Consider the following 14,794-nt stretch of genomic DNA (forward strand, 5'->3'; position numbering starts at 1 on the left):
ATAAGGTATATTTTATTATTATATATTATATGGAGTTAAAACTGATTTACATGCATTAACATGGAAGAAATTAAAGTTTCTGAGTGAATAAAAAAAATTATAGCATGAAATATAGCTAATCATTCATATCAAATTTTGAGACCCAAAACATTACTACAATATTTTGTAGTATACTAAATATTTAGTTATGTTATTAAATATTACTACATGCACTGAAGCAGTGTAAAGGGCAGTATAAAATCATGGGAGGACACTCATTTCCTGATAGTCTTCTATTTCATTAGGGTGAAAGGGAGGCTACAGAATAAAGGGACATATTAGAAGCACCTCAATTTTAACTACAGTATCTTTTTTTCCATTTCATATATTAACATTTGTTAAGACTGGGTAGGAGAGGCAAGTGTCTGCTAATTACTACTAGTTTTCCACTTTCAAATATTCTTAGTCAAATTTGTGATGCTGTATAGACCAGATCATCAGAACTGATAATTAGTTTTATTAGTTTCCTTAATGCATTTTCAATTCAACATTTCAAAGACCTGAGCTTATCTTACTTTTGTACTCCAATCAGAAAAATCAGAATTGTTTGTTTTAAAATATATTTAATAAAAATAACACAATTTATATATTTTACATGTGTAGAATATTTACAAATTCCTTCTACAGCATTTAACATTTACTATTTTTCCATTATTTGTATTTTGAACTATTTTCTTCAGTAGTAAAATACTGTCCAGTGTTCTCTGTAACTAAAAAATTAGCTTCTTGGGTAATACTCCTGGGGGGGGAAAAAATGAGGTGGTTCACAGGTAATCTTATGGCAATTTTAAACAGTCATTGCATCTCAGTAATATTTACTTGACTTGACTTTCCAGTAGCACTAATGGAACATTAGCATACCATTTGGTATGTGTACCATTCAGAATTCAAACATAAGCATGCCATTCAGAATTCATGGCAAGAACAGTGTGCTCATAATCGTGAAGTCTGTTCATAAGTGCCTGCGTCCTTTTCAACAGCAAACAGACACTCTCAGAAGAAGCAAACAGGGCTTGAACCCACTCATGACTTAAAATTCTATTTTTATCATTTAAACTTATAAAAAGCAAATAACTTATCTACATTTCTTAGCTGTCCTCCAGTCACTATATATTAACTATATATCTGTGTAGTTTTCTGAATTAACTGAATTTCTTATGAAAATGGCATTTTACCTTGTTCCAAGGCCTCTGTTCTCTTCCGCTTTGTTGCCACGGCTGGATTTGACTGCTCCTTTAAAGTTTCCACTGGACAGTTTGGTCGTGGCAGCTGACATCCAGGTGTTGGCCCTGGCCGGTTACTAAAATATTTAGTTTTCAATGCCTTTTAAAAGAAACACACACACCCCAGAAAAGATTTATAAGTTAGTATGAATGGTGTTTAAGAAAATCTAACCTCCAAAACTGTTGGGAGCCTAAGTATATTATGTTAATAACCCTTCTACCAAAACAAAATTAATTTCAAGAGTTTGGACATGCAAAATTACTACAAATAGGTATCTAGCAGCGTAAGAAAGACTAAAAAAAAATGACGACATATTCTAGTTTTAGTAGATCTGCCTGTTCTGCTTCCTACTTTGTATCAGGTGAGTCCTCTTCCCCAGCTGGCACCTCTGGCCTTTTCTCCAGTTCTTGTATAATAAATAAATGAAATAAATCTTAAAAAATACCCAAATATAGCAGTGTCTTAACAAATACAGTATCTTAACAAAAATCCCTTTCTATGTAAACAATACTTAAAAAACCAATTAGTGAAACAGACATGTATTTATATTTTCAAAAACAAGTCTAAAGACTCATATATCTGTGCATTATATGAGTCTCAACAGTGCTTATAGTTTGGGGAAAAGTAAAAAAATTACTATTCCTTAAAACATATCTTTCCATTATTCAAAATATGTAGAAAATCTTATGAAATTCTTTTTATCAGTGCTCTAGTTAAGATTATCTTCACAGTTCCTAGTAAAAGAAACATGCTAAAATACCTGTGTGGCTGTAATTCGAGTACATGGGTTAAATAAGAATAAGCCTTGTATGAGATCTAGCAAGTCATCTCCTGCTGCAATGAAGATGTGCTGTAATGGGATTGCAGGGAAACTCTTAAATGTCACGAAATCTGGAAGACTACACATGTCCTGTAAAAACATTTTTAAAATTAAAATTTGAGTAAAAGGTTGAGAAGTACAGAGACCTCAAATCAAGTCAAATAAAACAATATATGAAGGTGATGATCTAAGTAGAAAGTCCCAAATCTATTTTGAAACTTCTAGAACTAATGAGCAGAGTCAGTTTGCAGGATATTAGTTTCTGAAAGTCAATTACAGGCCCCTCCCTGGTGGCACTAGGTGCTAAGGTGCAACAACATGAAGCTACCTGCAGCCACTGCACCAAGAATTCCATCCCTGGCCAGGGAAGTGACCTACGAGGCATAGCGCATCAGACCTCTCCTGTCCCACCTGCTGCTCCCTCAGCAGTGTACTTCAGTCGATCTACCTGTTCTGTTCCCCACTCTGTCTTTGGTGAATCCTTTCACCGTGCACACCTCTCTTCCATACCCCAGTTCTTGTATGCATAAATAAATAAATCTTTGAAAAACTATATGCTTGACTTGTGTACTGAAAGCAAGTTAAATAACACTTATGAAATACAAGTTCTAAACAAAATGTAAAACCTATCATGTTCATGGACCAGATGATTTAGCACTGCAAAGAAGTCAAGTCTCAAACTGATAAATAGGTTTAACAATTCTTATCAAAATTCTGACAAATTATAGCTATAAAATTTATATAAAAAAGCAAAAAAGAATAGCTAAAACAACAGAATAATCAGTCTATCTGATTTCAAGTCTTAACAGATAACTAATTTAATTGAACTGCAGTACTAGCAGTAGGATAGACAAATTACTGAAACACAACAGAAAATCCAGAAATAGATCCACATATATGTGCAACTGAGGCCTCCCTGGTGGTGCAATAAGTTAGAGCGTAGCACCATGACGCTAGCTGCAGCCCGCCTCAGCACAAGTTCAATCCCGGCCAGGAAGGTGATGCACATGGCATGACAGACTTCTCCTGTTTCACCCTCTGCTCCCCTCAGAGTGTACTTCATTAATCTTCCTGTTCTGCAACCCATTCTGTCTCTGGTAAATTCTCTCACCGCCCCTGCACCTCTGGCCTGTACCACATTGCTGTATGCGTAAAAAAATACCTTAAAAAAATGTATGTGCGGCCCTCCCTGGTGGCGCAGCGGGTTAAAGCACAGCACTGAGAATCTGAGGCCACTTCCGCATGAGTTCGATTCCCGCCTGCCGCCTGCCCCGGAGGAGACCACATGGCGAGCCAGACCTCTCCTGGCCTGCCCGCTGCTTCCCTCAGCAGTGTACTTCGTAGATCTGCCTGTTCTGCTCCCCACTCTGTCTCTGGTGAAGCCTCTCACCGCCCCTGAGTCTCTGGCCTGTACCCCAGTTCTGTATGCACAAATAAATAAATAAATCTTTAAAAAAAAAAAAAAAATGTATGTGCAACTGATTTCTGACAGACTTGCAAAAGCAGTTCAATGAATAATCTTACAACAAATGGTGCCAGAATTGCTGAACATAATAAACATATGTTTAAGATGAGTTTCTAATCTCATAAAATTAACTGACACAGGGTAATGGACTTAAATGTAAAACTATGAAACTTTTTAGGGAAAAAATACAAGAAAATCATCAGGAAATTTCTGGGTTAAGCGAGTTCTTTACCCTGATACCCAAGCATGATTCATAAAAGGAAAAAAAAAAATCAGTAAAAAAAGACTTGATCAAAATTAAAAACTTCTACTCTGGGGAAAAAAAAATAAATAAAAACAAGGAGGATGAAAAGATAAGGTATAGGGAAATATTGGCAAATCATATGTGCAAAAGTGGACCATTATCCAAAAAGTAAAAGAAACATGAAGAGACATACAATAACCTAGTTGAATGAATACAGAATCATCCTAAATGTGAAAAAGGTCAATCCCCGAAGTTACACACTGTAACTGTATGACAAAACTAACAATGAAGAAAGGACTAGTGGTTGCTGAGAATTAAGAAGGTGAGGGTGGAAGAACTAAGGGGTACTGCTATAAAAGGGCAACATGAGGGGTCTTGTTGATGTCCTGTTTCTCAACCACATCAATGTCAACATCCTGAATGTAATGTGCTACTTTTACATGCTATCATTCTGGGAAGCTGGGTAAAATATATAATAATGTGCATAATGCCCAGAATTACATGTAAATCTATATATAATACTATTTCTTACAATCACATGAAAATCTCAAAGTAAGAAATCTTTTTTAATGTCAGTATTTTAATTGATATACTTATTATTGTCGACAGTGTTAGAACTGTTTAGAAAGTCAATGAGAAAACAACATAATAAATGCTATCAACAAAGGCTCTGGAGTCTGAACACCCAGAATGCAGTCCTGGTTATGACACTGGGTGATAGCCTTGGGTAAGGTACGGAAGGTCACTAAACCTCAGTCATTTCATCTTTAAAATAGGAGTAATGGTAACCACTTAATAGGATTGTTGCAATAATTAAATATAATTTATGAAACACCTACCATGAGTGGCAATATAGAAAAGAACTTAATAAATGACAGTCCTAAGGCATGTTTTATAGTTAGTATAGCAAAGTTTTGATTAGAAATAGAAAGCTGAGAAATAGAACAAAAAAAATTCTACACACTTAATTTCAACTTCAACTTCATTACATGCCAAATTCTGCAACTTTATAGAATCCAAACTAAATTTTAAAGAGAATATATGAAGTCTTACAGGCCACTGTTCCTCAGTTGGTGTTCCCAGTGTTTCAAATATTCTTGTTAATTGATCAAGGTCTGAATCTCCAGGCAAGAAAGGAACCTAAAAGAAAGCCAACAGCAGATATTTCAAACATGATTTCTGATAGCTGTTATATAGTGAAAAATACTATAAACTTAGTAAGAAAAAATAAAAAAATGAACAAAAATGTCCTCTGAGGTATATGCTGGATATGGATTATATTCTGTCACTGTTAACCAAGTAAACAGTAACACACTGACCATTTTATATATTCTGCAAATCTTAAATAAACATTTATCATGTAACAGGCACTGTGCTATGCTGAGGGCCATCCTGTGGGTGGACCTGAACACTGGTGACACAAGTAAAGGAGCATTATGAGATGATGTTTAGGTAATACAGCACAGGATTACAAACAAATTATTAAAAAATAGGCAATTTCTGTACACAAGAGGAATAAACAACATTCTCAGGTAACTGAAATACTTTCAATCTCTTGTCCCACAGTACATCCAGGAATCCATAGGAAACATACATTGGAAGCTCTGTTCTGAGCCAATACAAACCAAGGTACTGGAATGAGAGTGCTGCAGACCAACCATGTGCCAAGCCTTTAGCACTTGAGCCCCACAATGATGATAGAGGGGTGTCTTCTCATCTGATATTAGCACTAGTAAAAAGACTGCATTTGGAGGAGGTTTTATTTTTAAATAGGTTGTTGGTTTTTGTTAAGAATGGTGCTCCTCTCTTGGAAATCTCCTCTAGGAAGGTAACTGAAATAAATTATACAAAAATCCTGTAACCCTACTGAATTGTGAACATCACTTCAAGTCTTACCCTTAGAAGCAACTCTGCTAATATACAGCCAACAGCCCACATGTCCACACCTACACCATACATTCTAGCTCCAAATAGTAACTCAGGGGCCCGATACCACCTAAAGAACAAACAAAAAAATGTCAACTTAGAGTGGATTGGCATTACTCTTTTTTAAACGCATGTTTATGCATATAGTACTGTGGTACAGGCCAGAGGTGGTAAGAGGATTCACCAGAGACAGAGTGGGGAGCAGAACAGGTAGATCAATGAAATACACTGCTGAGGGGAGCAGCTGGCAAGACAGGAAAAGTCTGCTGTGCCATGTGGATCACCTCTGGGGCGGGATCGAACTTGTACTGAAGCAGCCATATGCCAGCTTTGCAGTGCTGCGTTTCAACCCACTGCATCATCAGGGAGGGCCAGGTTAGTATTTCTTAAAAACTCCTCATCAAAAGATACCACTGATAGAGACATTTTATGGGGTGGAGTGGAGAATAGGATCCAAAATGGGGGGTGGGAAGGAAGTACACTGGACTATGATGATGGCACACGGGTGATTTAGTGATGAGAAGCCCACAGGGATTATAACTGAGATGGAAAAAGGCACAAAATGATGGAAAAATAAACTATTATATTAAAAAAAAAGATCCCACTGATGAAATTCACTTTTCTGGATACACTGACTTACAAAATTAACTGTAAAATCAAGTATTTCTGTGTTCTTGTCAGAAAATTGTAAACATCATTGATTCATTACTCTTAAACAATACATCCTTTCTTCTGACACCATCAAAACCATCCTTCTGTCTAGCTGATGACTTTGCTATGCCACCGAAAAAAATCGGGTATTAAGAAAATACCTCTGCAGACTCACCTAGACATTTGTATTCATAGACTGCTTTTCCATCTGTAACAACAGATAAAACTATCCTCGACTATTTTTAAAGTCAATTCTCCAATAATGGAGTTACATATCATCTTCTCTTGCCTCTTTTCAAGTTACAGCTCCTGCAATTCTCTCCTCTTTCTCCTGTATCAACATTTTGTTCTCTAACAGACTTTTATCTCAATGTACAAATATCCTATTATTCTCCCACCTTAAAAATAAACTAAAAGCAAAGAAAGAACAGAAAAAAATTTTTGGACCTTACGCTTCCTCTAATAGCTACCTCCTCATTCTTTGGTTAGTCAGATGAGCTGTTTATTTTTAATATTTTCAATTCCTCTTCTCCCATACTCTCTTAAATCCTTTTCAATCAGGCTTTTCATTCCACCACTCCACCAAATCTGCTCATGTGAAGGGTGATATGCCACATCACTAAACCTAATTGTCAATTCCCAAATTTTAACTTGACCCATTAGTCCTACTTGATTTGCAGGAAGAGAAAATAGGAGAAATTAGTAGGTAGGTAGGTAGCCCTGTTTTCCTGAGCTCAACAAGTTTCTGAATGATGAGTTTAATCATTCTAGTAACCAGACAAACATCTACTGATAATCTCTTTTAAGGCAGGGCTTAGTGACTGATACTTAGTAAGATCTATTTGGAAGAAGGTAATAAAAGAATACAAACTCTAAAGATCTTCTGAGATGTTTAAAAGTGCTTTGGAAGTTAGGAAATGCAAAAAAGATTAACAACGTCTGCTCTCCTTACCTATTTAAGGTAATTTTTAGTTTTCAATACATAAAATGTATAAACACAAAGTATGAACACCAATAATATGAAAAATCCAAGTATCAATTTACTGTTTTGTTCAGAGAATTTCCATTTACACTGAATAATATAAAATTTGGAATCGGTATGGTCAATAAAATAAAAACAACTTCCCTTACCCCAACCCTCCCCAATCAGTTGATTATGTAAAAAGAGTGGTCACTAACGTTCCAACCACTCAACTAAAATGCAAATGAAGTTAAATTTCTCCCTAATATTATTAAGTAAATGTCTGAGAAGTGAGTTTTAACTCAACCCCATCTGTATTTGGTAACTGTAGTAAAATTCAGATAACATAAATGAGTTGTACTTTTAACAAAACAATGACAAAACAATGATTACAGAATTGTGCCAAGGTATTTCAGGAAAGCCAAATGATGTTCATTTGTGATTAATAACCTGTACAATATAAGCTTTTTGTTATTTAAGAGATTCTTACCTGGTTACAACTTGATGTGTATAAATTCTATTGGGGCTTCCAAATGATTTGGCTAGGCCAAAATCTGCGAGTTTTAGAACGCCATTTTCATCGAGTAACAAGTTGTTTGGTTTTAGATCCTGTATCATGGAGGTTTTAAAACAAATAAGCAAGCAGGGTAAGGAGCAATATTGTGTTGTTACCTTTGCTTAACTTTAAACTTAGCAACAATGGTGTGATACCCCAAATTTAAACATCAGTATCTTAAAAATTGATATAAAATACTATCACCACAAAATATTGATCATATTACTTTTAGTGATATGAGTCAAGGGTACAAAATTTCGTGTTCAGTAGATAATAACTGACAATGTTAGAATCTAGATATAATTTTCAATTACCTTCTTTACAGAAATTCTGTGAGGATTAAACTTAATATTTTCTGTAAAAGTCTACTGTAATTACTGGCTCATTGTAAACTCTCAATAAATGGTTGATACTATTAATTTAATAAGAACAACACTATGCATTTAGAAAGGATGAGGAACATATTCTTCAAAATCTAGGATAAAGAGATATTAACAAAAACTCAAAATGAATTCCAAGTTCAATGTCTGAGAATTACTAAAAATTACACAAGCTGAATAATCTACTTATCTAAATTATCAGCTTTGTTCCAACAACTAAAAATTCCTAACAATGACTCAGTCACTTCAGAAATTTTATTTCATTACTTCATAGAATTTTAGAGCTACTATAAATACTTTTCTAAAGGCATTTTAGCATTGTATAATTTAATACAGTTTTTCATTGTAATTTCCTCCCATAAAAACAGAGTACCACAAAGAACACTGGAACCAAAGTCAAAAGATATAAATTCTAACACTGTCAGTTGTCAGCTACTACCCTTGAAAAACATATATAACCTTGTTGAGTTCTTTTAGCAACTTAGTTCCTCATTTATGAAAAGAAGGATTAGATCTGTCCCATTTCACTTAGTAAGTTAGAGTTCTCAAAGCATCATCTGATGGAATAGCAGAAGGCAAAAGGAAGCAGGTGGGATGAAGTGACCAAGCTACATCTTTATTTTAATAATTTACATATTACAGAAAACTCCCACAAAAACAGTAATTTACACGTTAAGGCTTTTACATAGTAAACTGACTACAGACAACTTGTCTACACATAAAGCAGCAATTGTGCTTGATTAAAAACCTTACCCTATGTAGAATCCAATGTTGATGTAGATATTCTAACCCCTGAAGAGTCATTAACATGTAGGCTTTGATGTGTGATGGTGTCAGTACAAGGCTATTATCCTTTATTATAACCTGTATAGTAGGTACATAAAATATAGGTAAATACATTCCACAAAATTATTTATAGGTATAAATTAATTTATTCATAAAGAAGAATCTCAAGACAGGTTGCCTAACCTTTCTTAGAAGCATTGTCAGATGTGTTTATGTGGTTAGGGAAATTATCTTTGGTTTGGTTAAAAAAAAAAAAAAAAGCAGTGCTTTGTCTCCTACTGCTTTGCTTTTAAGCATGAAATGTAGCAATCATATGTTATCTTTGCTTGCCCCAGTACAGACAACCTCTTCCGATAAGAGTACTGAGCATTCCTTTGGGAACCACCTGCTCCCTGCTCAGTCCATATGCTAAAGTACTAAGCATTCCTTTGGGAACCACCTGCTCCTTGCTCAGTCCATATGGTTAAAACAGGACTGACCACTACCTTGCCTCTAGAGGCAGACTGATGAACCAGGCATATTCAATTACCATACCGCAGACTGTTAGCCAGGAGACTAGCTTGGGGGAGGTTGTGATCCAAGCCAAGTCAGTCAACCAAGTTAAGCACCTGTGCTAGAATCCAAAGATCAAAGCATTTTCTTTCTTTAGCAATTCCTAAGGGCTAAGGATATAAGCCTGGAAGTGCATGAGAACTGTTGAGAAATTATGCCCATAAATAATGGCCACAGAGAAGAAAATAGAGCTAAATTATAAACTTAAGACTGAGATTTGATGACATTACTTATAAGCTATGCCTTAAAGGTAGGTTATTCCTAGACTTGTCTTTATTTGGTAGAAATTCTCTTTTCTTTTTGTAAAAATCAGGTTCAGGTTTAGGTTAAAATGTACCAATTTTTGGCACAATGTTCCATTAGTTTTGACAACCATATCTAGTTGTAGAACCACTATCATAATTAAAATATTAGTTTGATAACCTCTCAAAATTCCTATATATTCAGTTTTTCCTTTTATTACCAGTACCAGCACTAATACTGATTTCCTTTACTTTTGCTTTTCTAGAAATATCATGTTAACTGGAAACCATAAAATCTAGTCTTGAGCCTGGCTTCTTTTATTTAGTATAACGTGTTTCAGAATCATATTTATACTGTTGTGTCAAAGAACAGTTTATTACTTTCTATTTCCAAACAGTGTTTATTTTATGGATGTTTATTTATACCTTCACTAGATAAAGGATATGTGTTTTCATGTTGGGTACTTATAAATAAAACTAAGTATCTGTGTACCATCTGATTTCTATGTAGACATGGTTTTGTTTCTTTTGGATAGACATCTAGCAGTAGTATTGCTAGATTATAACTTAAGTGTACATTTAACTACAAATATAAAAAAAACCTGTGAGATGTTTTCCAAAGCAGCTGTACCATTCTGTCTTTACACTGGCAGTATATGAAAATTCTAGCTGTTTCACATCCTTGGGTTATCAGTTTCCGAGATTCAATTAATATTAACAAAAAACAATAGTATCTTATTTCTCAAAAAGAGCAATGCTCAAAAAGATTATACTATGTGATAATAAGAAACAGTAACTAACTCTGAAATTTAAAAGGTCAAATATTTATTTCTTTAAAAACAATGAAATCCAATCCTTGTATGTAACACCGGGAATAGAAATAAAAAACTCAGAACCTTGACTTCAGTTTATATCAAGATCTCAACAAAATTAAGCAGTTTTCACTATCAGTAACTTCACACGCAGAAAATATTTGATTCCCTTCATAAACTAAGAAAAAAATATTCCTCTTGAAATCTTAAGTCTTACCTCTAAATCAGTTTCCATAAAATCAAAGACAAGGCTAATATTAGATTTGTGTCCAAAAGCATCAAGAAGCTGCAAAGTAGAATTTTAAAACTTAAAAAATGTGATTCTTGACATAACATCAAGTGAAGGCATTTAAAAATAATCAGACAAGTGTTTGGCTAGCTGACAATTCCCTATAAAGGTTAAATAATGTTATTAAATTTGATAGTATCCTTTGCTGCCCTATAGGTAGAAAATAAGGCACAAAGTTAAAGAACTTGCTCAAGATTTACATGATAGAACATTTTAGGCTTCAAAATGATTTCTGACAAAATCAGCCTATATGCCTATACTTATTTCCTCAGTTACACAGTTTCAGATTCACCAGAGACAGAGTGGGAAGCAGAACAGGTAGACTGACAAAGTACACTGCTGAGGGGTGCAGCAGGGGAGACAGGAGAGGTCTGCCGGGCTTTGTGGATCACCTCTGAGACCGGGTATCGAACTCATACTGAAGTGGCTGTGGCAGTCTTACAGTGTTGCGTTCTAACCTGTTGTGCCACCAGGGAGGGCCTTTCAGCTTTTTAATTTTTAAGCTTTTCTGCAAAGCTTATCTATAGAACAACTCATCTTGCTGAATTTTTAATTAACATCTATCACATTCAGGAAGGAGTTCCAAATTCCAGAAACAACTTAGAGCATACTCACACCAATTATATTTGGATGACTTAGCTCCTGTAATAATTTTATTTCTCTTAAGGCTGTTCTGTTTATACCTACACAAAAAGACAAAGCAAAAAGTGAAAAATCTAAAATCTCAAGCCTTAGAAACATATTTTAGGGGCAGATACCGTTAGTATCTCAGGAAAGTGATGATATTCTACAGACAAATTTTATAGCATGTCTGTTTTTCTTTTACATTGCTGTATTTAAAAAATTTTTTTGCACATAAGATCTAGGGTGTAGACCAGGGGTGCGAGGGGTGAGAGGACTCACCAGACAAAGTAGGGTGCAGAACAGGTGGATCTGGACAGTGAAATACACTGCTGAGGGGAGCAGTGGCCAAGACAGGAGAGGTCTGTGGTGTCAGGTAGGTTACTCCCTGGGCAGGGATCAAACTCAGGCTGTAGCAGTAACAGCACTGAGATTTAACCCACAGGCCCTCAGGAAAGTCAACTTTGCTTTATTTTTAAAATAGTTTAAATACCAAGTCAGATCTGAACACTAAAAGAATAAAATGCATGAAGTATATAGCAGATAGGTAATAAATGAATACAAACTTGCCCTATGGCTATCAGCAGCAGATTAGTAATGCTAACATAACAGCATATTAATGGTAAGATAGTATTGCTTCCAGAATTCAAAATTAAGATCTGGTAATATTAGATTTTTTTTTTTTTGATGACTAAGCAGGATTTATTATTCGAGCAAACAAGGCTTTGGGAGTTAAAAGAAATCTTATCCCCCAATACATCATTTCCCATGTGAGCTTTGTGGACTTCATAAAGGTATACCCTGAATTTTCAAAGTAATTAGAATAACAGAAAAAGAAACAATGACTGTTAACACCACCTAATCACTACAGCAAAACAGTAATGAAGAAAGACATCAATATAAACCAATAATAACCTGTTTCCTTCCATTTATTTAGGTGACTTAAATGTTTTCTGAATACCAAGGGGTGGAAACTGCAAATATCCTGTCTCCACCCTGAGATTATCTTTATTCTCTGTGACTCTGCAATAACTATCTAGAGCCCTTGGTACTCTAACATTTTGTTCATTTCTTAAGTAAGAATTAGAACATTTCCTGTTCTGTCAGTTTACATGAAATACTTACCATCTTTAGCCTCTGATCTATGTCCAAGCTTGATCTAGTGGAGGAAAAAGAAATACATTTAAAATGTGATAAATTTAGACTTAATGCATAATATAATAAAACTTTAAAAACTTAGCCACAGTCAAACATGTAAAAACCCCTATGTAGCTAGCATTAGTGGATATGAAGGAAGTGGATATCATGAATCAGAAAGGAAAAAGTAACAACATAAAAGAGGGACAAGTGCCTACCATTCTTGCCCTTTTGTTTTTTAACTGCACAAATAATGGTATTTAGAAAACATATGCCTCCTTTATCTTTGTGAGGTTACGTTTAAGGCAGTAACTACAGAGGTGGATTATAGACAGAAGCTCTAAAGCCAGGGCATGAGAGAAGTCAGAAAAAGTAAGCAAGATAACAATGGCAGGAATCTTTGCAGAGAAGGAGAGAGCTAGGCAGTTGTAAGTGAATGAGAAGGAGCTAGAGATTTTGAAGGAGAAACAAAGCAGCAACAGGAACTATGGGAAGGTGGAGGTAATTTACCCACCCAAAGGAACTGAAATAGGTGAGAAAAACAGCCTCTACTGGGAGATACTGACTTCAGTAGTACAGGAAAGAGCAAGGAACCTGGCAGCAGGACACCTGAATTAAAGCCTACCTTTAATAACACTAGCTGTGCATCTTGACAAAGTCACCTCATCTTGCTTAGCCTTAGGCACCTCAAGTGTAAAACAGGTATACTAATTTCAACTTCTTCACGAGGCTATGTTGAGGTTTAAGTGACAAAATGGAGATAAAGCGCCCAGCGTATAGAGAATTGGCTAAATTTAAAATAATGCACCACATCAACGTTGTGAAAGCTGGTGAAGGGATTTCATGGTAAACCTGTTCACTACAAATACAGATAGGCCACACAGAGTCACAGGCAAGGAAGTAATGCAAAGTTCTTGATATTAAATAGTTGTGAGGTCCCAACAGATGAGACTGTACTTGCTTACTTAACCAATATCCGAGTTTACGAAACAAATCTAGCAGTTTCTTCGCTTCAACTTCAATGAATGTAGCAAAAAAAAAAAAAAAACTGGCTCTTGGAACGTAAGAAAATAATTGTTTGAAAATACATATCACTATTATCACAGGACGGTCAAAGGTAGCACAACAGCTGTCCATCCATCAATTCATGATGCAAACATTCATAGATACAGGAAAAAAGGATCAACTGGAACTCACTTTCTTAATGGCGACAATCTGATTGGTGTTCTTGTCTCTGGCCTTGTAAACCGTGGCAAACTAGACAGAAAAACAGGAATAACTTCAGTTTGTAAGCGTTTGTTACTCTTCGATTTACAGGAAGCCAAGAACACAGGGTTCTCGGCGCCGACTCCCGGCGGTCTGAAACGTGGTGAGGCAATCCTCGTCCTGTCCCACGATTGTCTTTAGAAAGGAGAGGTCCTCTTAGGCTCCCCTCCGGTGTGTGGAGGGGCGGCGTACTCAAAGAGAACGAGTGGCCAGGTCAGCCCTCTTGGCTTTCGCGAGAAAACACGCGAGGTGAGGCTACAGGGCGCTCCGCGCTCTGGACCCTCTGAATCCCGCCCGAGACTCACCTGTCCCTCCCCGAGAAAGTCCAGTTTTTCATAACGTTTTGCTCGCGACTTCACGTCCACAGCCATCCGGTGCACGAAGCCCGAGTCCAGTTGAAAGGAATGAGCCTCCCAGACAGCAGGAATTTAAAGCTTTGGTAAAACCTCTAACAGCCACTTCCGTTCACTGGGCGTGACGCTTTAGTAGCTTCGCCCCTACTTCCGGAATGGGCGGGGCGATGTAAACTACGCCCGCCCCACAGCAGCTGCTCCAGATAGGGTTGGTTGACGGTCTGAGCACGTCCCGCCCCGTCACGTGACCAAGCGAGGCACCCGGAAGCGGAGTGTATTTGTTGGAGTCTGTCACCCTGTTACCGCTTTAACGTAGGTAATTCCCTCGGTACCGCGGTCCAGTCAGCCTTCTAATATGACATTCTGTTATACATTTCATAGGTGTGTATGAATACAGTTTCGAGGTGCTTGCTAAGGTGAGTCTTGTTGCTATGGTTACTGTACCTCCTCCCCCATCCTCCATGTCGGCT

The 14,794-nt window shown here is 36.3% G+C and overlaps 1 protein-coding gene across 1 annotated transcript; it reads right to left on the reverse strand.

Moving 5' to 3' along the window:
• Positions 1–469: 469 nt before the first annotated feature.
• CDK7 (cyclin-dependent kinase 7) lies at positions 470–14,489 on the reverse strand. The gene is made up of 12 exons (XM_004678235.1): positions 14,277–14,489; positions 13,903–13,962; positions 12,694–12,727; positions 11,563–11,630; positions 10,876–10,944; positions 9,020–9,130; positions 7,821–7,939; positions 5,689–5,788; positions 4,846–4,932; positions 2,024–2,173; positions 1,215–1,362; positions 470–778 (listed from the first exon to the last, which is right to left on the reverse strand). The coding sequence occupies exons 1-12, from the start codon at positions 14,340–14,342 to the stop codon at positions 750–752; spliced, it is 1,041 nt and encodes a 346-aa protein (XP_004678292.1). The 5' UTR covers positions 14,343–14,489; the 3' UTR covers positions 470–749.
• Between the last annotated feature and the right edge of the window lie 305 nt (positions 14,490–14,794).

Source organism: Condylura cristata, unplaced genomic scaffold (assembly GCF_000260355.1).
Source record: "Condylura cristata isolate star-nosed mole 26May11 unplaced genomic scaffold, ConCri1.0 scaffold00007, whole genome shotgun sequence".
In the NCBI taxonomy this organism is placed as follows: domain Eukaryota; kingdom Metazoa; phylum Chordata; class Mammalia; order Eulipotyphla; family Talpidae; genus Condylura; species Condylura cristata.